Source organism: Salvelinus fontinalis, chromosome 2, assembly GCF_029448725.1.
Source record: "Salvelinus fontinalis isolate EN_2023a chromosome 2, ASM2944872v1, whole genome shotgun sequence".
Classification (NCBI taxonomy): domain Eukaryota; kingdom Metazoa; phylum Chordata; class Actinopteri; order Salmoniformes; family Salmonidae; genus Salvelinus; species Salvelinus fontinalis.
In genome coordinates, this window is record NC_074666.1 from 43815417 (window position 1) to 43832257 (window position 16841).

The 16841-nt window shown below is 46.0% G+C and overlaps 1 protein-coding gene across 3 annotated transcripts in view; it reads left to right on the forward strand.

The window, feature by feature from the left end:
- LOC129819426 (roundabout homolog 3-like) overlaps positions 1 to 16841 on the forward strand; it is a 306994-nt gene that overhangs the window by 273940 nt on the left and 16213 nt on the right. For all 3 annotated transcript variants that reach the window (XM_055875763.1, XM_055875764.1, XM_055875768.1), the window contains exons 9-14: positions 3153 to 3355; positions 8809 to 8890; positions 9560 to 9728; positions 14077 to 14243; positions 14507 to 14628; positions 14849 to 15065. In XM_055875763.1, coding sequence (XP_055731738.1) covers positions 3153 to 3355; positions 8809 to 8890; positions 9560 to 9728; positions 14077 to 14243; positions 14507 to 14628; positions 14849 to 15065 — 960 coding nt within the window. The remainder of the gene's footprint in view (positions 1 to 3152; positions 3356 to 8808; positions 8891 to 9559; positions 9729 to 14076; positions 14244 to 14506; positions 14629 to 14848; positions 15066 to 16841) is intronic.

Sequence of the window (16841 nt, forward strand, 5' to 3'; positions counted from 1 at the left end):
TCGTTGCTTTCCCGGGTAAAGGGGCAGTAGCTTTTCGGCTCCATCAGACTGTCAGTGTCCATGCTAGCTGGGCTAACAACAAATGTAGAATTCCTGATGCAAGCATTGGATGTGCTCGTGGAAGCAGAACAACATGTGTCGTCGAGAGGTGCAGGTGTAGTACTGCTGGTAGTAGCAGTACTACCAGTAGAGCTGGACGTGGGCCTTACTTTTTTTAACCATATATCCATTTTCGAGCAAACGGAATGAGCAGCAGCTATGTTTGGCTACATATGGGCCGTTAGTGGAATTCCCGCCAGGGAATAACGGTTAATGTGATTGGATGTTAGTTATTTGACTAGGCTACCTGTATTTGACATTGTGTTGTTATTTCGCTGAACACTAGATGGTTTCATTTTATTTTTGGCAGTGAAATGAGGCTACTCAGGCGAGGAAAAAAAAACTCTCCCAAATGTATAGCCCCGTTGGAAAATATAAATGGACTGTTTGAAAATGTGAAGATTTTTTTTTTTGCCATGCCCCCGCCGGCAGGGGGGTATGCATACCCCAGTTTGGGAATACCTGCTCTAGAGTAAGTTGATTACCCCCTAGGGCTCACTATCACACACAGCTGGCTTCAATTAACCTACCTCCCAAACCCAACCCAGCACCTTCCTCGTACAAACCCCACATTCAAATCCCATTACCTTCTAACACTTTGTGTATATCCCAAATGGCATCCTCTTCACTTTATAGTGCACTACTTTTGACCATAGCCCTAGGTCAAAATTAGTGCACTTTAACGGGAATAGGGTGCCATTGGGAAGCATCCTTTTTCCGACTACCTTATCACCATGTTTTATTTGGACATATTTCATGGACTGCTGGTTTGGCCCATGGACTACCCCCGCTGCCAGTCCCTCCACCCTCCATCACTCCCTTCACAACTGCTTAAACCTAAATAAATTAAAAACTCTTCAAAGCCGCCCCAAATTAAAAATCATCGCCCCCCCAGTCCCCCAAATGAGCGAACAGCAGGAGGTAAAGCGAGACGTAATCAAACAGGACAAGTCGCAATGGCGCTATGCAAATTAACCTCGCCGGGAACATATGCTCCCCTCATCGCGCCGCGCCCAGTAAGGAAGGGGATAAACTGTTGTTTAGATGCATCTGTTCTCCGCATCTGCCTCAAAGCACTGTAGCTTAGCTAGCCTTTCCCTGCCTAGCATACAGACAACAATGCACTTGTACGTTATGCTAACAGATATACAGTTAATATTTGTTTTTCATTTTCCCTTTGTCATAGTCATAGTTCATGAATGTTACTCTGTAAGATGTCAGCACACACACAGTGGTGTTTACATGATGGTGTACACACAGACATACAGAGGTGGCATAGACAGATCCATATATGTACATTGGCTGGCCTCTGTTTGCAGGGCATGGTGGTCTAGTGAGTATATAGCCAGGGCCTGTGTTTCACTACAGGGTAAACAGTCTATGGAGGGATGGGATTTAGTGCCAAGGGGTTAAACAAGGAGTACACTATTGATGTACTGTGTACTAGTTACATACTGTATGTAGGATCTTCATTTGAACAGGAAATGGGAATTGTTGTGTGGATTATAATTCAATGACATTTTTCTAGGGGTTGGTCCAATATGTGTTAGGACATATCAAGTCTGCCATTTTTAAGTGGAAATGACAAACTTTAGAAGCCTTTTAAAAATGTGAATACATTACAAGTTTGCATCTCCTGCTGTGCAGGAAATGTCCTGCACCAACAGGGTGATAAAATGAAGATCCTACATCTGTATGTTCTATATTGCTCGATACTAGTCAATGCAGAAAATGTCAACACACTTCAAAAGGTAATTATGCTTCATATCTGACTGCAGTGGACACTGTTCCCTTTTCACACAAACGCGCGCACACTCAAAAATACTCAAACACAATAATGCACACACATACTCTGCTCCTCCATTCCATTTTTAGCTTCTATGAAGGCAGGTCATTTCGATATGTACTGTATCTTAAGTGAAGCCACTTACGCCATATGGCTATTTAGCACACATGTAACCAAACCCACTTAGAATGTGGACTAATGCAGGAATTGAGTCCACAACCTCGGTGGTATGTTGTGAAAGATTATGTTTCCTTTCCATGATGTTTATTCATATAAGCATCCTCTTGGCCTCTTGGAACAAAGCCCAATATTGCAAACCTAATCTCAGCATGTACCCAATCCCAGCAGTCTAATGTCCTTGGTTTTACCATCAGAACTGTTTCATACTGGAGAGGGAATGGTAAACGCCAAAGTAATTAACTCGTCAATGACTTATTCAAGAAGAATTTTCCAGGTTTAGTCAAACAAATGTTAAATTATTCAGCGCTACTTTGACGTGTTAAGCCATAACAATGCTGTACCGTGGGAGAAAGCAATATGAGTGAAGATGGTAAATAAAGGCCTGGACTGGCAAAACACTACAGTTCAGTCGAGTAACTGCCATGGGTAGACCTTTTTTGACTGAAAGTTGACGTGACAGGGACAGATTTTGCTAAATGAATATTTAGATATTTCTTTCCATACCTTGAAAGCAGTCGACGGACAAGGAGTGACTGCAATCCACACAGTTTTGTTAAACTAGACCCTGAAAATGTAGTGTTTTTATTTAACTAACCCTTTAACATCTAACCAGTAAATGACAACTTCATTGAACCGCTGTTTTATTTCACATATAAATCGTCTCCAGAGCAACAGAGAAAAACTAGATTGCTACACGCTCGAGCAAAAGAGATCTCTGTCATTGATTGGATGTGAAATAGGGCAGGAGCAGGGGGTTTGCTGAGAGCTGCGTTATTTTACGTCTGCATATTTTTACACCGCCTTGCCTGCCGTTAGTGATTCACACTGGTTAATATGAAGAGTTATGTCCCAACAGAATTCGAGGTGAACTCCATGCTGAAAATGGTTAGGATAGTGTTTTTATGGAATACACTCAACTACCCACTGGGCACAGATGTCAATTCTATTCCACGTTGGTTCAACATAATTTAATTGAAATGACATGGAAACAACGTTGATTGAACCAGTGTTTGCCAAGTGGTACACACTCTCTTAATGCACACTCTTTCCCTCTCTCTGTCTCTCCCTCCTTCCCTCCCCCACACAGCACCCTCCGACCGAGTCCCGCCCATCATCCGCCAAGGGCCAGCCAATCAAACGTTGGCACCAGGCTCCACCGCTCAATTGCAGTGCCACGTGATGGGTAACCCTCTGCCCAGCATCCAATGGGAGAAGGGCGGCCAAAGGATACTGGGCGACGAGCGTGTCAGCCTGATGGAGAAGGGAACGTTCCAGATCACAAACCTGCAGGTACCTGGAAGGAACGTACAAAGAACGTTCCCAATAATTCTTAAGAACGTAAAATAATGTTCTCAATGAGTCTCATAAATGTAGAAAGAATGCTCCAAACAATTCTCTTTCCCTCCTCCTCTGTAAATGCCTTCACGCCCTGCATAATAGCATATGAAATGAAACACCTCACATTGCATCTCAACGCACTCCAAGTCTCATCATATCAATCGTCTGAGGTAACTCTCCTAAGTGACACTAAGCAACCGCATGCAATAACACCCGAGTGTTATTTCCAAAGCAATGCAATCAACTAAATCAAATCCAAGTGGAGACTAACAGTGAAATGTTTACTTATGGGCCCTTCCCAACAATGCAGAGAGACAAAAAGAGAAATAATTGAAAAATAATAACACAAGGAATAAATACACAATGAGTAACTACTCATCCTTAATGGTAATTAGCTTAGTTTAATTCACTGTATTACTGTGAGTGACTGCCATTTAGAGCAATAGAAAGCCATAGCAGTTTTCAGATGCTACGGCAACCTGTCCTCTTGATATATTGATATGGCCACAGTGAGCGGCATACAGGCCATACAAGCTGTCCTCTCTGACACACATCTCGGCAATGTAATTCAATCAAATTAAGAGCAAGATATTAATATTGGAATATTGGACCGCAGGAGTGACTTTTTTATGGTTTATGGGTGACTCATTGACTTAGTAATTGGCTGTCGAGTGTCTGTGGTGCATAATCGCCAAGGCAATGAGCGGGTGCAATCGTTAGCAGTCGTTAGTGGTGGCGTACGCACGGCTAATGAAATCCATTCTACCCAGAGCCCTCTGGGGTTGCGGGCTGCACCTGCGGGTCACCGTAGTGTGTGGCGAGCTTCAGGCCGGCTGACGTGTTAATTAATTGATTGTCGGGCCCACAGTGATTAACGATTGCTGTGACTTTAATTAAATCCTTGTTGGGGAATTGAGAGAGGGGGAGAGAGGGGGTAGGTAAAGAGAGAGGGAGGGAGAGAGATTAAGTTAAGAATCTCAATGCACCAACATCAAAAATGTTCAGCTAAAACTTCAACTGCATACACTCAAAATATAGCAAACAATCTTTAGTACTTCCTCTGCCCAATGCATTTGTGAATTTCTCATATCTCGACTAGATGGACTGTACTTACTGTGGGGCAAAAAAGTATTTAGTCAGCCACCAATTGTGCAAGTTCTCCCACTTAAAAAGATGAGAGGCCTGTAATTTTCCTCATAGGTACACTTCAACTATGACAGACAAAATGAGAAAAAAAATCCAGAAAATCACATTGTAGGAGTTTTTATGAATTTATTTGCAAATTATGGTGGAAAATAAGTATTTGGTCAATAACAAAAGTTTCTCAATACTTTGTTATATACCCTTTGTTGGCAATAACAGAGGTCAAACGTTTTCTGTAAGTCTTCACAAGGTTTTCACACACTGTTGCTGGTATTTTGGCCCATTCCTCCATGCAGATCTCCTCTAGAGCAGTGATGTTTTGGGGCTGTTGCTGGGCAACACGGACTTTCAACTCCCTCCAAAGATTTTCTATGGGGTTGAGATCTGGAGACGGGCTAGGCCACTCCAGGACCTTGAAATGCTTCTTACGAAGCCACTCCTTCGTTGCCCGGGCAGTGTGTTTGGGATCATTGTCATGCTGAAAGACCCAGCCACGTTTCATCTTCAATGCCCTTGCTGATGGAAGGAGGTTTTCACTCAAAATCTCACGATACATGGCCCGATTCATTCTTTCCTTTACACGGATCAATCGTCCTGGTCCCTTTGGAGAAAAACATTTCCTAATAATTGCTCCCACAGTTGATTTCTTCAAACCAAGCTGCTTACCTATTGCAGATTCAGTCTTCCCAGCCTGGTGCAGGTCTACAATTTTGTTTCTGGTGTCCTTTGACAGCTCTTTGGTCTTGGCCATAGTGGAGTTTGGAGTGTGACTGTTTGAGGTTGTGGACAGGTGTCTTTTATACTGATAACAAGTTCAAACAGGTGCCATTAATACAGGTAACGAGTGGAGGACAGAGGAGCCTCTTAAAGAAGAAGTTACAGGTCTGTGAGAGCCAGAAATCTTGCTTGTTTGTAGGTGACCAAATACTTATTTTCCACCATAATTTGCAAATAAATTCATTAAAGATCCTACAATGTGATTTTCTGGATTTTTTTTCTCATTTTGTCTGTCATAGTTGAACTGTACCTATGATGAAAATTACAGGCCTCTCTCATCTTTTTAAGTAGGAGAACTTGCACAATTGGTGGCTGACTAAATACTTTTTTGCCCCACTGTATGTCAATTTCTATAATTTTGAATCTTGGGCACTCTTCCTCCTTGTTTTTATCGCTCTCTCCCACTTTTATCAGGTTGCTCCTCTTTTAACTAAGTCAGAGAGGGGCACAGGAAGAAGGGGAGGATGGGGTGGAGGAGAGAGGGCCGGCCACCCGACAGATGGTCCGTTTGTTCCTCTCTGGGACTGAAGCAATGCCCATTACCTCGGGACCAGAGCCAGACACACACTACAACTACAGCACAGTGCCAAGCCTCCCTCTAACAGGACAGAGAGAAATGGCGGGGGGTGGGGAGAAAGAAAGCGATAGAGAAAGGGACAGGATATTGAGATGAAAATATGAGATGGAGAGAAATAGAAGTCAAGGAAGATGCTACAACACAGAGAGAGTGCACTTGAGATAATATCAGAACATTGAGGAAGGGGAGAAAATAAGGAATGCATTCCACAACCAGGAACGAGCTGAGACATTTGGCTCCCGGTTGACTCTCCCCACCTTCATCCTTCAACCATTTTGAACTATCTGTTTAGCGCAGCGCCTAAAGCTGCCAACCATGATTAATGGTCATGTGCCCATCCGTTTAACCCTTCCCTATCCTCTCCTCCAATCACCAGTCACCACCCGGGACCTGTCGCCCCAAACATCCACATCATTGGCTTTCTTGGCTGCCATACAGGTCCTTTCAAGGTCAGCTGGCCTATAGGAAGAGAGAAGGTAGAGTGATGTGCTGTTGGACTTGGAGTCACCTCTCCTGTCCCTCTTGGGGCTTTTAGACAGGGAACTTAGACTTGAGTTATACCAACGCCACTGCAACTGGCCACACACGCACGCACGCACGCACACACACAAGGGTATAGAGAAGTGGATGGCAACCAAGCACAAACAACAGTGCTATTATCTTGATTGCATTGTGTTGGCTCGCTGTGTGTTTTTGTAGTGTGCTTTGTATAATTCATTAGCTTTAGTTTTGAATAAGATTAGTCTTACATTAACCATGAGGGCTGAATGCCTAGTCGTTAGTTTGAAATGTGTGTGTGTGTGTGTGTGTGTGTGTGTGTGTGTGTGTGTGTGTGTGTGTGTGTGTGTGTGTGTGTGTGTGTGTGTGTGTGTGTGTGTGTGTGTGTGTGTGTGTGTGTGTGTGTGTGTGTGGCACACTAACCTGCAGGCGGTTGGGGGTGAGCTGTCAACACTATTAGATCATTGTCTGCGAGTTAAAGTCCCTACAGGTGTAGGATCTTAATTTGACCAGTTTCTCACAGCAGGAAGATAATCCTGCAGCAACAGGAAATGTGAATTATTGATTAAAAAATGTTTAGGGGCAAATCTGAATTTAGAAGCATTTTAACCTTATTGCATTTCCTGCAACAACAGGGTGATCAAATTGAAATCCTACATTTGTACATCTTCCACTGTTGTAAGCAATTTCTAGCCCTTGTCTCGCTCTCAGCCTCCCAATGAAATTTTAATAGGCAATGTTCTCCCTGACCCACACTTATCGTCTTAAACACACACACGTGTGCACTACCTACACACTCACACACAATTACCAGTAGGCACGTACGCAATCACACACACACACATATGCACGTGCGAGTATACACACGCATGCACACACGCTCGCATACACACACACACACACACACACACACACACTTGCTAGTGTCAGCCCAGATTGCTGGTTACTGTTGAGTGCTCAGTATAAACCAAAGTAAGAGCCACAGAAGTTTGCAGACCCACTCTGGTTACTAAAGGTCTCTCCTTTTTCCTCCTCTAAACTCCCACACTGGTTCAAAAGGATCAGGGCCCATATTTTTAAAGGGTTTCAGATAGGAGTGCTGATCTATGATCAGTTTTGCCTTTTAGATCATGAATACGATTAAATGGATAGTGAGGACTCCTACCCTGAACTTGAAGCTGTCTACCTGCTCTACTGCTGCCCTGTCGATGTGGATAGGGGCGTGTCCACGATCAGCTTCTTGTTCTTGCTGACGTTGATGGAGAGGTTGTTGCTCCGGCACCACAGTGCCAGGTCACTGACCTCCTCTCTGTAGCCTGTCTCATCGTTGCCGGTGATCAGGCCTACCACCATCGCGTTGTCAGCGAACTTGATAATTGTGTTGGAGTCGTGCGTGGCCACACAGTCGTGGGTGTACAAGGAGTACAGGAGGGGACTAAGCACACACCCTTGTGGGGCCCCTGTGTTAAGCGTCAGCGTGGCGGAGATGATGTTGCCTACCCTCACCACCTTGGGTCGGCCCGTCAGGAAGTCCAGGATCCAGTTGCAGAGGGAGGTGTTCAGACCCAGAGTCCTAGGCTTGGTGACGAGCTTGGAGAGAACAATGCTTTTGAACGCTGAGCTGTATTCAATTTACAGCATTCTCACATAGGTATTCCTCTTATCTAGGTGGGTGAGAGCAATTGAGATTGCGTCATCTATGGATCTGTTGGGGCGGTATGCAAATTGGAGTGGGTCTAGGGTGGCTGGGATGGAGGAGTTAATGTGTTCCATAACCAGTCTCTCAAAGCACTTCATGATTACAGAACAGAGAGCTACAGGGCGGTAGTCATTGTGGCATGAAGCTTTAGAGATTTTAGGAACAACAATGATTGTGGTCATCTTAAAACATGTGGAGATTACAGACTGGGACCAGGAGAGGTTAAAAATTACAGTGAATACGCCTGCCAGCTGTTCTGTGCATGCTCTGAGAACATATAATCTAAAGCCATATATACACTAAGTATACAAAACATTAAGAACACCTGCTTTTTCCATGACTTAGACTGACCAGGTGAATCCAGGTGAACGCTATGATCCCTTATTGATGTCACTTGCTAAATCCACTTCAATCATTATGGTATTTGGTGCCAGGCGCACCGATTTGTGTCAAGAACAGGCAACACTGCTGGGTTTTTCATTCTTAACACTTTCCTGTGTGTAACAAGAAAGGTCCAACACCCAAAGGACATCAAGCCAACTTGACAGAACTGTGGGAAGCATTGGAGTCAACATGGCAGATGTTCTAGGCAGATGTTCATGTTGACTTACCTGGAAAGATTTGCTTTGGAACACCGAATATGAAGAGGCAAAGGCATTGTGCTTTGGTGCATGTACACCATGTTAACTGAGCCCTCTCTCTTGTTGCCAGGAAACAGACTCAGGGTCCTACACCTGTGTGGCTTCCAGCTCGAGCGGAGAGACGACATGGAGCGGAGTACTCACAGTGAAAGGTAAATGCACACGCATGCACACACACGTGTACACACACGCACACACACACGGTGAAAGGTAAATGTACTGTAGTAAACACCTCCCTACAGGCTATTAGATTGCCTCTATGACATTACATGTCCATATAAGATCATTATCAGCCGTAGGTGTGGCAGTGAAAGGAGAAATAAGGCAGAGGTCTTGTGAAATTGTGGATGTAATCGTACCGAGGGGCGTCGTTTGGCCCAAGGCGAAGCGGAAGGATGATGAGTTGGAAGAAGTAATGCCTGTTATGAAATGCTGCTGTTTGATGAAGCTTGATACGATGGTATTTAGTGCCTACAAATGCATCTTAAAAACAACCAAGCAGAAATTCACAACTAAACTCTTATTTTTAGATGTGAATTGTCAAAGTCAGTTACTGTGATCAGGGCTGGGCTCGGTTCCAATTCATTCCTTATTGAAGACAAATGTCACTTTTCAATTCGTGATTGATCGTATAACATTAATTATTTGTTGGTAACTCACAAAAGGACTAGTGCTAGTCTTCCAACAACAGTTAGAAATCGAGAATGGTTGCACTACCACTATACATAGGAGATCCACTACCATCCAGCTAACCTCTCATCCTCTGTCTGTTTCTTTTTAAATGCACTTCATACAAAGTTTGATTTGATTGTGATTTTCAGAGAGTGGAGGTTCGTCTGTCCCCCAGGCATCAGAACCTTTCCAGCTGCCAGGACCGCCCCAGAAGCCTGTGGTGACCGACGTGACCCGCAACAGTGTCACCCTCACCTGGCAGCCCAACGCCCACGAGGGAGGCGCCGCCGTCACCTCATACATCATCGAGGCCTTCAGGTGAGTGGAGTGGACAGTAGGACTTAGACCACGTTCAATAGGGCTCAACCTCGTGGAGCATTCTGTGGAACAGAGAGAAAGACAGATATGTCAGCTCTATTCATGCTACATTTTGGGGGGGTTAAAGTAACACGTAACATCTAAAGATACACTTGCACATACTGGTGACTTGAACATTTTAGAAGGATAGGAGACCCACGGTATAGGCGCGGGCCGCACAGAGACAACAAAGCGTGTTTCAAAAGTTGTCAAAGACAAATTATTTCAACCTAAAACATTTAAGGAATATATTTACAGTAAAATATTATGGGGAATGAGAAGTCTAGGGTTGGGAAGGAATCACAGCTGTGATTGAACGAGGGTATGAGGCATGAGTTGAGGTGTTCAGAGGCGTTCAGAGGCTTCAATCTGATGTGGGCAATGAAAGGGGTTCTTCAACAAAAAATCCACTACATTGTCATTAGTGTTAGCTAGTCATTCTGGCGGAGACGACTGCACTCTGGTAGCTAGCTAGCTACTTGCAACTGAAGTTAGCGGGAACATTTCTAATAAATGTCACTAACTTGACACAAAAATAAAGTTTTAAAACCAAGAAAGAAATATATAATCTACCTCCTCCATCTCCTGTGGTTTGAAGAAACTAATTTGAATTGAATAATATCCTAGAAATGCTCAACTATTCACTATCTCAATCTATCCGAAAATGTCCCCAACTCACCAAGCTTCAAAATCACACATGCAAAATCACACAAGTACTAGGATCATTGTCTGACAACATGTTCATACTGCCAAAGCTTTCACTGGTTGAAGTACGTCCCCCGGAAGTTGTCTTAATTACCATGTAGGTCTATGAAAGGGAGTGAGGCGCATAAGCCTTCTAGGTTTTGTATTGAAGTCAATGTAGCCAGAGAAGGACGGAAAATGACTGTCCTCTGGCTACACCATGGTGCTACCCTAGAGGGTGCTGTTGAGACTACTGTATACCTTCATTGCAAAACTGTGTGTTTTAATCAGGTATTTGGCGATGTGAATATATTTAGTATAGGTTTATCTTAACTCTTTTTTATTTGTATGAAATTCACTGAGTAGGATGGTCCTCCCCTTCCTCCTCTGAGGAGCCTCCACTGGCAGAACAGTGTTCTACCCTCCAGCCCCCAGCTCTCTCTCTCAAATCAAATTAAATCAAATTGTATTGGTCACATACACATATTTAGCAGTGTAGCGAAATGCTTGTGTTCCTAGCTCCAACAGTGCAGTAGTATCTAACAATTCACAACAATACACACAACTCTAAAAGTAAAATAATGGAATTAAGAAATATAGAAATATTAGGACAAGTAATGTCAGAGTGCCATTGACTAAAATACAGTAGAATAGAATACAGTATATACATATGAAAGGAGTAAAGCAGTATGTAAACATAATTAAAGTGACTAGTGTTCCATGTCAATGTATATGGGGCAGCAGCCTCTGAGGTGTAGGGTTGAGTAACCGGGTGGTAGCCGGCTAGTGATGGCTATTTAACAGTCTGATGGCCTTGAGATAGAAGCTGTTTTTCAGGCTCTCGGTCCCAGCGTTGATACAGCTGTTCTGACCTCACCTTCTGGATGATAGCGGGGTGAACAGGCCGTGGCTCGGGTGGTTGATGTCCTTGATGATCTTTTTGGCCTTCCTGTGACATTGGGTGCTGTACGTGTCCTGGAGGGCAGCCAGTGTGCCCCCGGTGATGCGTTGGGCAGACCGCACCACCCTTTGGAGAGCCCTGCGGTTGCGGACGGTGCAGTTGCCATACCAGGCGATGATACTGCTCTTAATTGTGTGTCTGTAAAAGTTTGTGAGGGTCTTAGGGGCCAAAACAAATTTCTTTAGCCTCCTGAGGTTGAAGAGGCACTATTGCGCCTTCTTCACCACACTGTCTGTTTGGGTGGACCATTTCTAGTCAGAGGTTGCTGTGGGCAGCCATCCCTCACCCTTTATTAATGGTGTCAGTACACACACACACACACACACACACACACACACACACACACACACACACACACACACACACACACACACGCCCTGTGGACACCCTGACCCTGACACATTTCACATTCTAATCAACCTCAGCTAGGTTGAAGGCTGGCCCATGCTAACCCACTCCCCAAACCTCCCAGCTGCCCCCCACTTTGACTTTAGCCCCCATCAAACGTCACACGAACACACACACACAGCTTAGTGCACCTCTGTGGCGCTAAAATGGTAATGTGTTCAAATGGGGCCGGCACAGACAGATAGACAGAGTCCTTGGGCTATTGTACACTGAGCGGAGCCGGGCTAGCTCTATTTACTGAGAGAGAGGTTCCTATGGGTCTCACAGTGGGCTGATAGGACGCAGAGGGATGGAGGGATGGAAAGATGAATATAGAGGGATGGAGGAATAAATGGATGGGGAAAGCAGGTCAGACACAGATAGACAGTGTTACGAGTAAACGACAAAGGCTCCGTAGGGTCTAATGGGCTGATAGGACGCAGAGGGATGGAGGGAGGAAGGGATGAGAAAGCAGGTCCAGACGTGGACAGACTGTGTTACGAGGAAATGCCCCCCTCCCCTTCCTTGTTCATTGAGGTGGGGACTATCTCATCCTGACTCACTAGCCCCCTCATCACTCTTCTCTCACCTTGCCCCCTGGGCAGTAGTTAGCACCGTGCCGAGTGGCCCAAATTGATTGTTTATAGAGTTGCTGTGGGGGCTGAATAGGTTAGTTTAGAATCACATTTCCTTGTCTGAGGTGCTGGGGGTCATTTGGGGGTTGAAGGGTAGGTGTGGCCAGGGGGAGAGGGGATGAGTGTGTGTGTGTGTGCGTGCGTGCAGGACAAGGTGGAGATAGAACCCTGACATGTTGTTACTGTATGAAGATGGGCCTGATTTATCATTGTCCTCTCTCCATTCTATAGGACACGGAGGTGAGGAACACTCGTTTTTTTCTCCCATTGCCATGTTTGTGGGGCGAGAGTGTATATTTACGTGTATTTGTGTGTTTCCTGTGTGTGTCCCAAGTTTCAGCCTCTCCTCGGACAAAGTGACCTTGGATTTATCACTATTGGGCGGTCCGCTGGAGGAATATTTACGGTTCACACAGCTTTTATCGCTGTCGCCTAATTGCGCAGGTCGGCTATAAAGTCACTCGTCTGCTACAGCAGTCACTGGTCCCGAGGGGGAAATGAAAAAGGAACGGGTTGAGGAAAAGATAAGAAAAAGCGGGTGATGAGGGGTGGAGGAGGGTGTCATGTAACTATGCCAGTAAACAATAAACAAGGTGTGACAGCAAATCTAAAGAAGACCAGGCAGGAGAGTAAAATGCAAACGGAACTGCCTTTATTAGATGCATTGTTCACAAGATTTATCACATTATTTATTAGAGGGCAAAACACGAATATTTAAGATGACAAACTTTTTTAAAAAACGAACAAAGAAACTTGTCATAAACACACAGCTGGCGTTGTTATTTACCAGATGCTCTGGCATGGTCTGATGGTGCGTCGTGGCTAAAAACCTGAGTGGGCTAAAAATAGCTCCGTCATCATTTCCTGGATCTGTCACTGGGCTCGGGAACGCAGTGCGTCAAATGAGCATGGGGGATAGCGAAGCATCGCTGAACACAGCACTTAATGACGAAGCAAACAGCTTCAGCCTGGGCTCTGCTATTCTAGTGGCTCCTATCTGATTCTCTGTAAAAAGACTGAGGAACCGTTTGTAGTCACTATTGAGTCATGACAATGTTTAGTGGAATGCTTTGCCAATAACCTGACGAAGTGGTATACCTAGTCAGTTGCACAACCAAAATGTGTCTTCCGCATTTAACCCAACCCCTCCGAATCAGAGAGTTGCTGCGGGCTGCCTAAAGGTCAATCTGTGTCTGAAGTGGCGTACAACATTTACTGTGAAGCAGCCTCCGCAGACATCAGGGCTTTCATATTTCTTGCCCTTGGCGGAGCAGAGCTATTGTAAAGGAAGTTGTCAAGTTTGTGTTTATTACCGGACGTACCGCCGCCACCTATTGTCAACCAATCATGCAAATGCAGAGATATCATGTCAATGCTGCTGCATGCCTCCACAATTGTTTCACACACGCCTCTGACCTTTCGGTTACTGGACCAACGCTCTTAACCGCTAGGCTACTTGCCGCTGAGTTTGATTCTCTGTGAAAAGATAGTGATAGTCACTATTGAGTAATATAGGAACAGCTGTCAATATAACATACGCTGTAAAGTATAACATTAAACAATAGCCATGCACAGTAACTTTACTAAGGTAATTGGAAATGACAAATAACATGACATCATTGTCTGTGGTCTCTTACTTTAGCCAATCAGCAGGCAGTACGTGGCAAACGGTGGCTGACCTGGTCAAGTTGGAGAAACACACGGTCAGTGGTCTCTTCCCCAACACCATCTACCTATTCATCGTCCGAGCGGTCAACGCTTATGGCCTGAGTGACCCCAGCCCCATCTCTGAGCCCGTCCGCACACAAGGTCAGTACCTAGGAGGGACACAACATAATTTAAAAAATTCAATAAGTACAGAGTGGTAGTTAGTGTAAAACAAGTGTAGGTAGTCAAAATTAAATTTCTCTAATTTTGAAAACTTGCTTCATGAAAGCATGAAGGTCTGAAGGCTTCACGCTTCATATAAAACAATTTAGGGTATGTCAATCAAGTGTGTACGTGAGTTAAGCATCCACTATCGTTTTACTGTGTATTTTGTGTCTTGAAGTTTGTTCATGATGTATTTGCAGATGTGAGTCCCACCGGTCAGGGAGTGGACCACAGGCAGGTCCAGAAAGAGCTGGGAGAGGTGGCCGTTCAGCTTCAGGATCCTGTCACACTCACTGCCTCCAGTGTTCAAGTATCATGGATGGTGAGTACCCTGACCTGAGTGTTTACATCATCTTTCACAGGAGAAAGGTTGGACTCACACTCTATGAATGTTTTATTGGATGTTTTACTGTATACCCATATTCAAGGGTAGTAGAACTGTATCTCTTTTCTTTCTATTTGTATCTCTCCCTTTTCTCTAATTGTGCCTCATTCTTTCTCTCTATTTCCCCACGTTCCCACGTTTTCCCTCCCCTGCCCAGGTGGACCGTCAGTCCCAGTACATCCAGGGCTACCGGATTCTTTACCGGCCCAGGGGTGGCACCTGGCAGCTGCAGGATGTCAAGGCCCCGTCGGAGCGCCTGGCCGTGGTCGCTGATCTGCTCAAAGGCACTGAGTATGAGATCAAGATCCGGCCCTATTTCGACGAGTTCCAGGGCATGGACAGCCGGCTGCTTCTGGTCAGAACACCAGAGGAAGGTAAGACTGGCTAGAAGCTACTGATACTGACCATGTAACGATAATCCTCCTCCTCTTCATCAGAAGAGGAGGAGCAGGGATTGAACCAAGGCGCAGCGGATTGTGAAGACATAATGATTTATTAAAGATAAGACGAAAACACGAACTTCACTATAAACTAACAAAATAACAAAACGAAAGTAGACAGACCTGAACGACGAACTTACATACAACGTGAAGAACGAAATGAACAAACCGTATACAGTCCCGTATGGTGCAAACATAGACACAGACACAGGAGACAACCACCCACAAACAAACACTGTGAACCGCCTACCTAAATATGACTCTCAATTAGAGGAACGCCAAACACCTGCCTCCAATTGAGAGCCATACCAGGCAACCCTAAACCAACATAGAAACAGATAACATAGAATGCCCACCCAACCTCACGTCCTGACCAACTAACACACAAAAACTAACATAAATAGGTCAGGAACGTGACAGTACCCCCCCCACAAGGTGCGAACTCCGGACGCACCAGCACAAAGTCTAGGGGAGGGTCTGGGTGGGCATCTAACCACGGTGGTGGCTCAGGCTCCGGGCGCGGTTCCCACCCCACCATAATCCATCCTAACTTCCTCCAACATAGAATGTCCACCCTCTTTCTTCCCCCACACAATTCTCTTAATAATATATTAAATAAGGATAACACCAGGACAGAGAGATAAATCAAGATAGAGGGATAGATAAGACTATAGAGATAGATGAAGATAGAGAGGGAGATTAGGATAGAGGGGCAACTCCGGACTGAAAGGCAGCTCCGGACAGAGAGACAGCTCTGGACTGATGGGCAGTTCTGGGTATCCAGCCTTTTCAGGCTGAAGGGCAGCTCATGGCTGACTGACGACTCTCGATGCTCATGGCTGGCTGACGGCTCTCGACGCTCATGGCAGGCTGACAGCTCTCGACGCTCATGGCAGGCTGACGGCTCTCGACGCTCATGGCAGGCTGACGGCTCTCGACGCTCATGGCAGGCTGACGGCTCTCGACGCTCATGGCAGGCTGACGGCTCTCGACGCTCATGGCAGGCTGACGGCTCTCGACGCTCATGGCAGGCTGACGGCTCACGACGCTCATGGCGCTCTGACGGCTCTGGCTGCTCATGGCTCTCTGACGGCTCTGGCTGCTCATGGCTCACTGACGGCTCTGGCTGCTCATGGCGCTCTGACGGCTCTGGCTGCTCATGGCTCGCTGGCGGCTCTGGCAGATCCTGTCTGGTTGGCGGCTCTGGCAGATCCTGTCTGGTTGGCGGCTCTGGCAGATCCTGTCTGGTTGGCGGCTCTGGCAGATCCTGTCTGGTTGGCGGCTCTGGCAGATCCTGTCTGGTTGGCGGCTCTGGCAGATCCTGTCTGGCTGACGGCTCTAGCGGCTCCTGTCTGGCTGATGGCTCTAGCGGCTCCTGTCTGGCTGACGGCTCTGTAGGCTCATGGCAGACGGGCGGCTTTGCAGGCTCATGGCAGACGGGCGGCTTTGCAGGCTCCTGGCAGACGGATGGCTCAGATGGCGCTGGGGAGACGGATGGCTCAGATGGCGCTGAGGAGACAGATGGCTCAGATGGCGCTGGGAAGACGGATGGCTCAGATGGCGCTGGGGAGACGGATGGCTCAGATGGCGCTGGGGAGACGGATGGCTCTGGCCGGATATGGCGCACTGTAGACCTGGTGCGTGGTGCCGGAACTGGAGGCACCGTGCTAATGATAAGCACCTTCCTACTAGTGCGGGGAGCAGGGACAG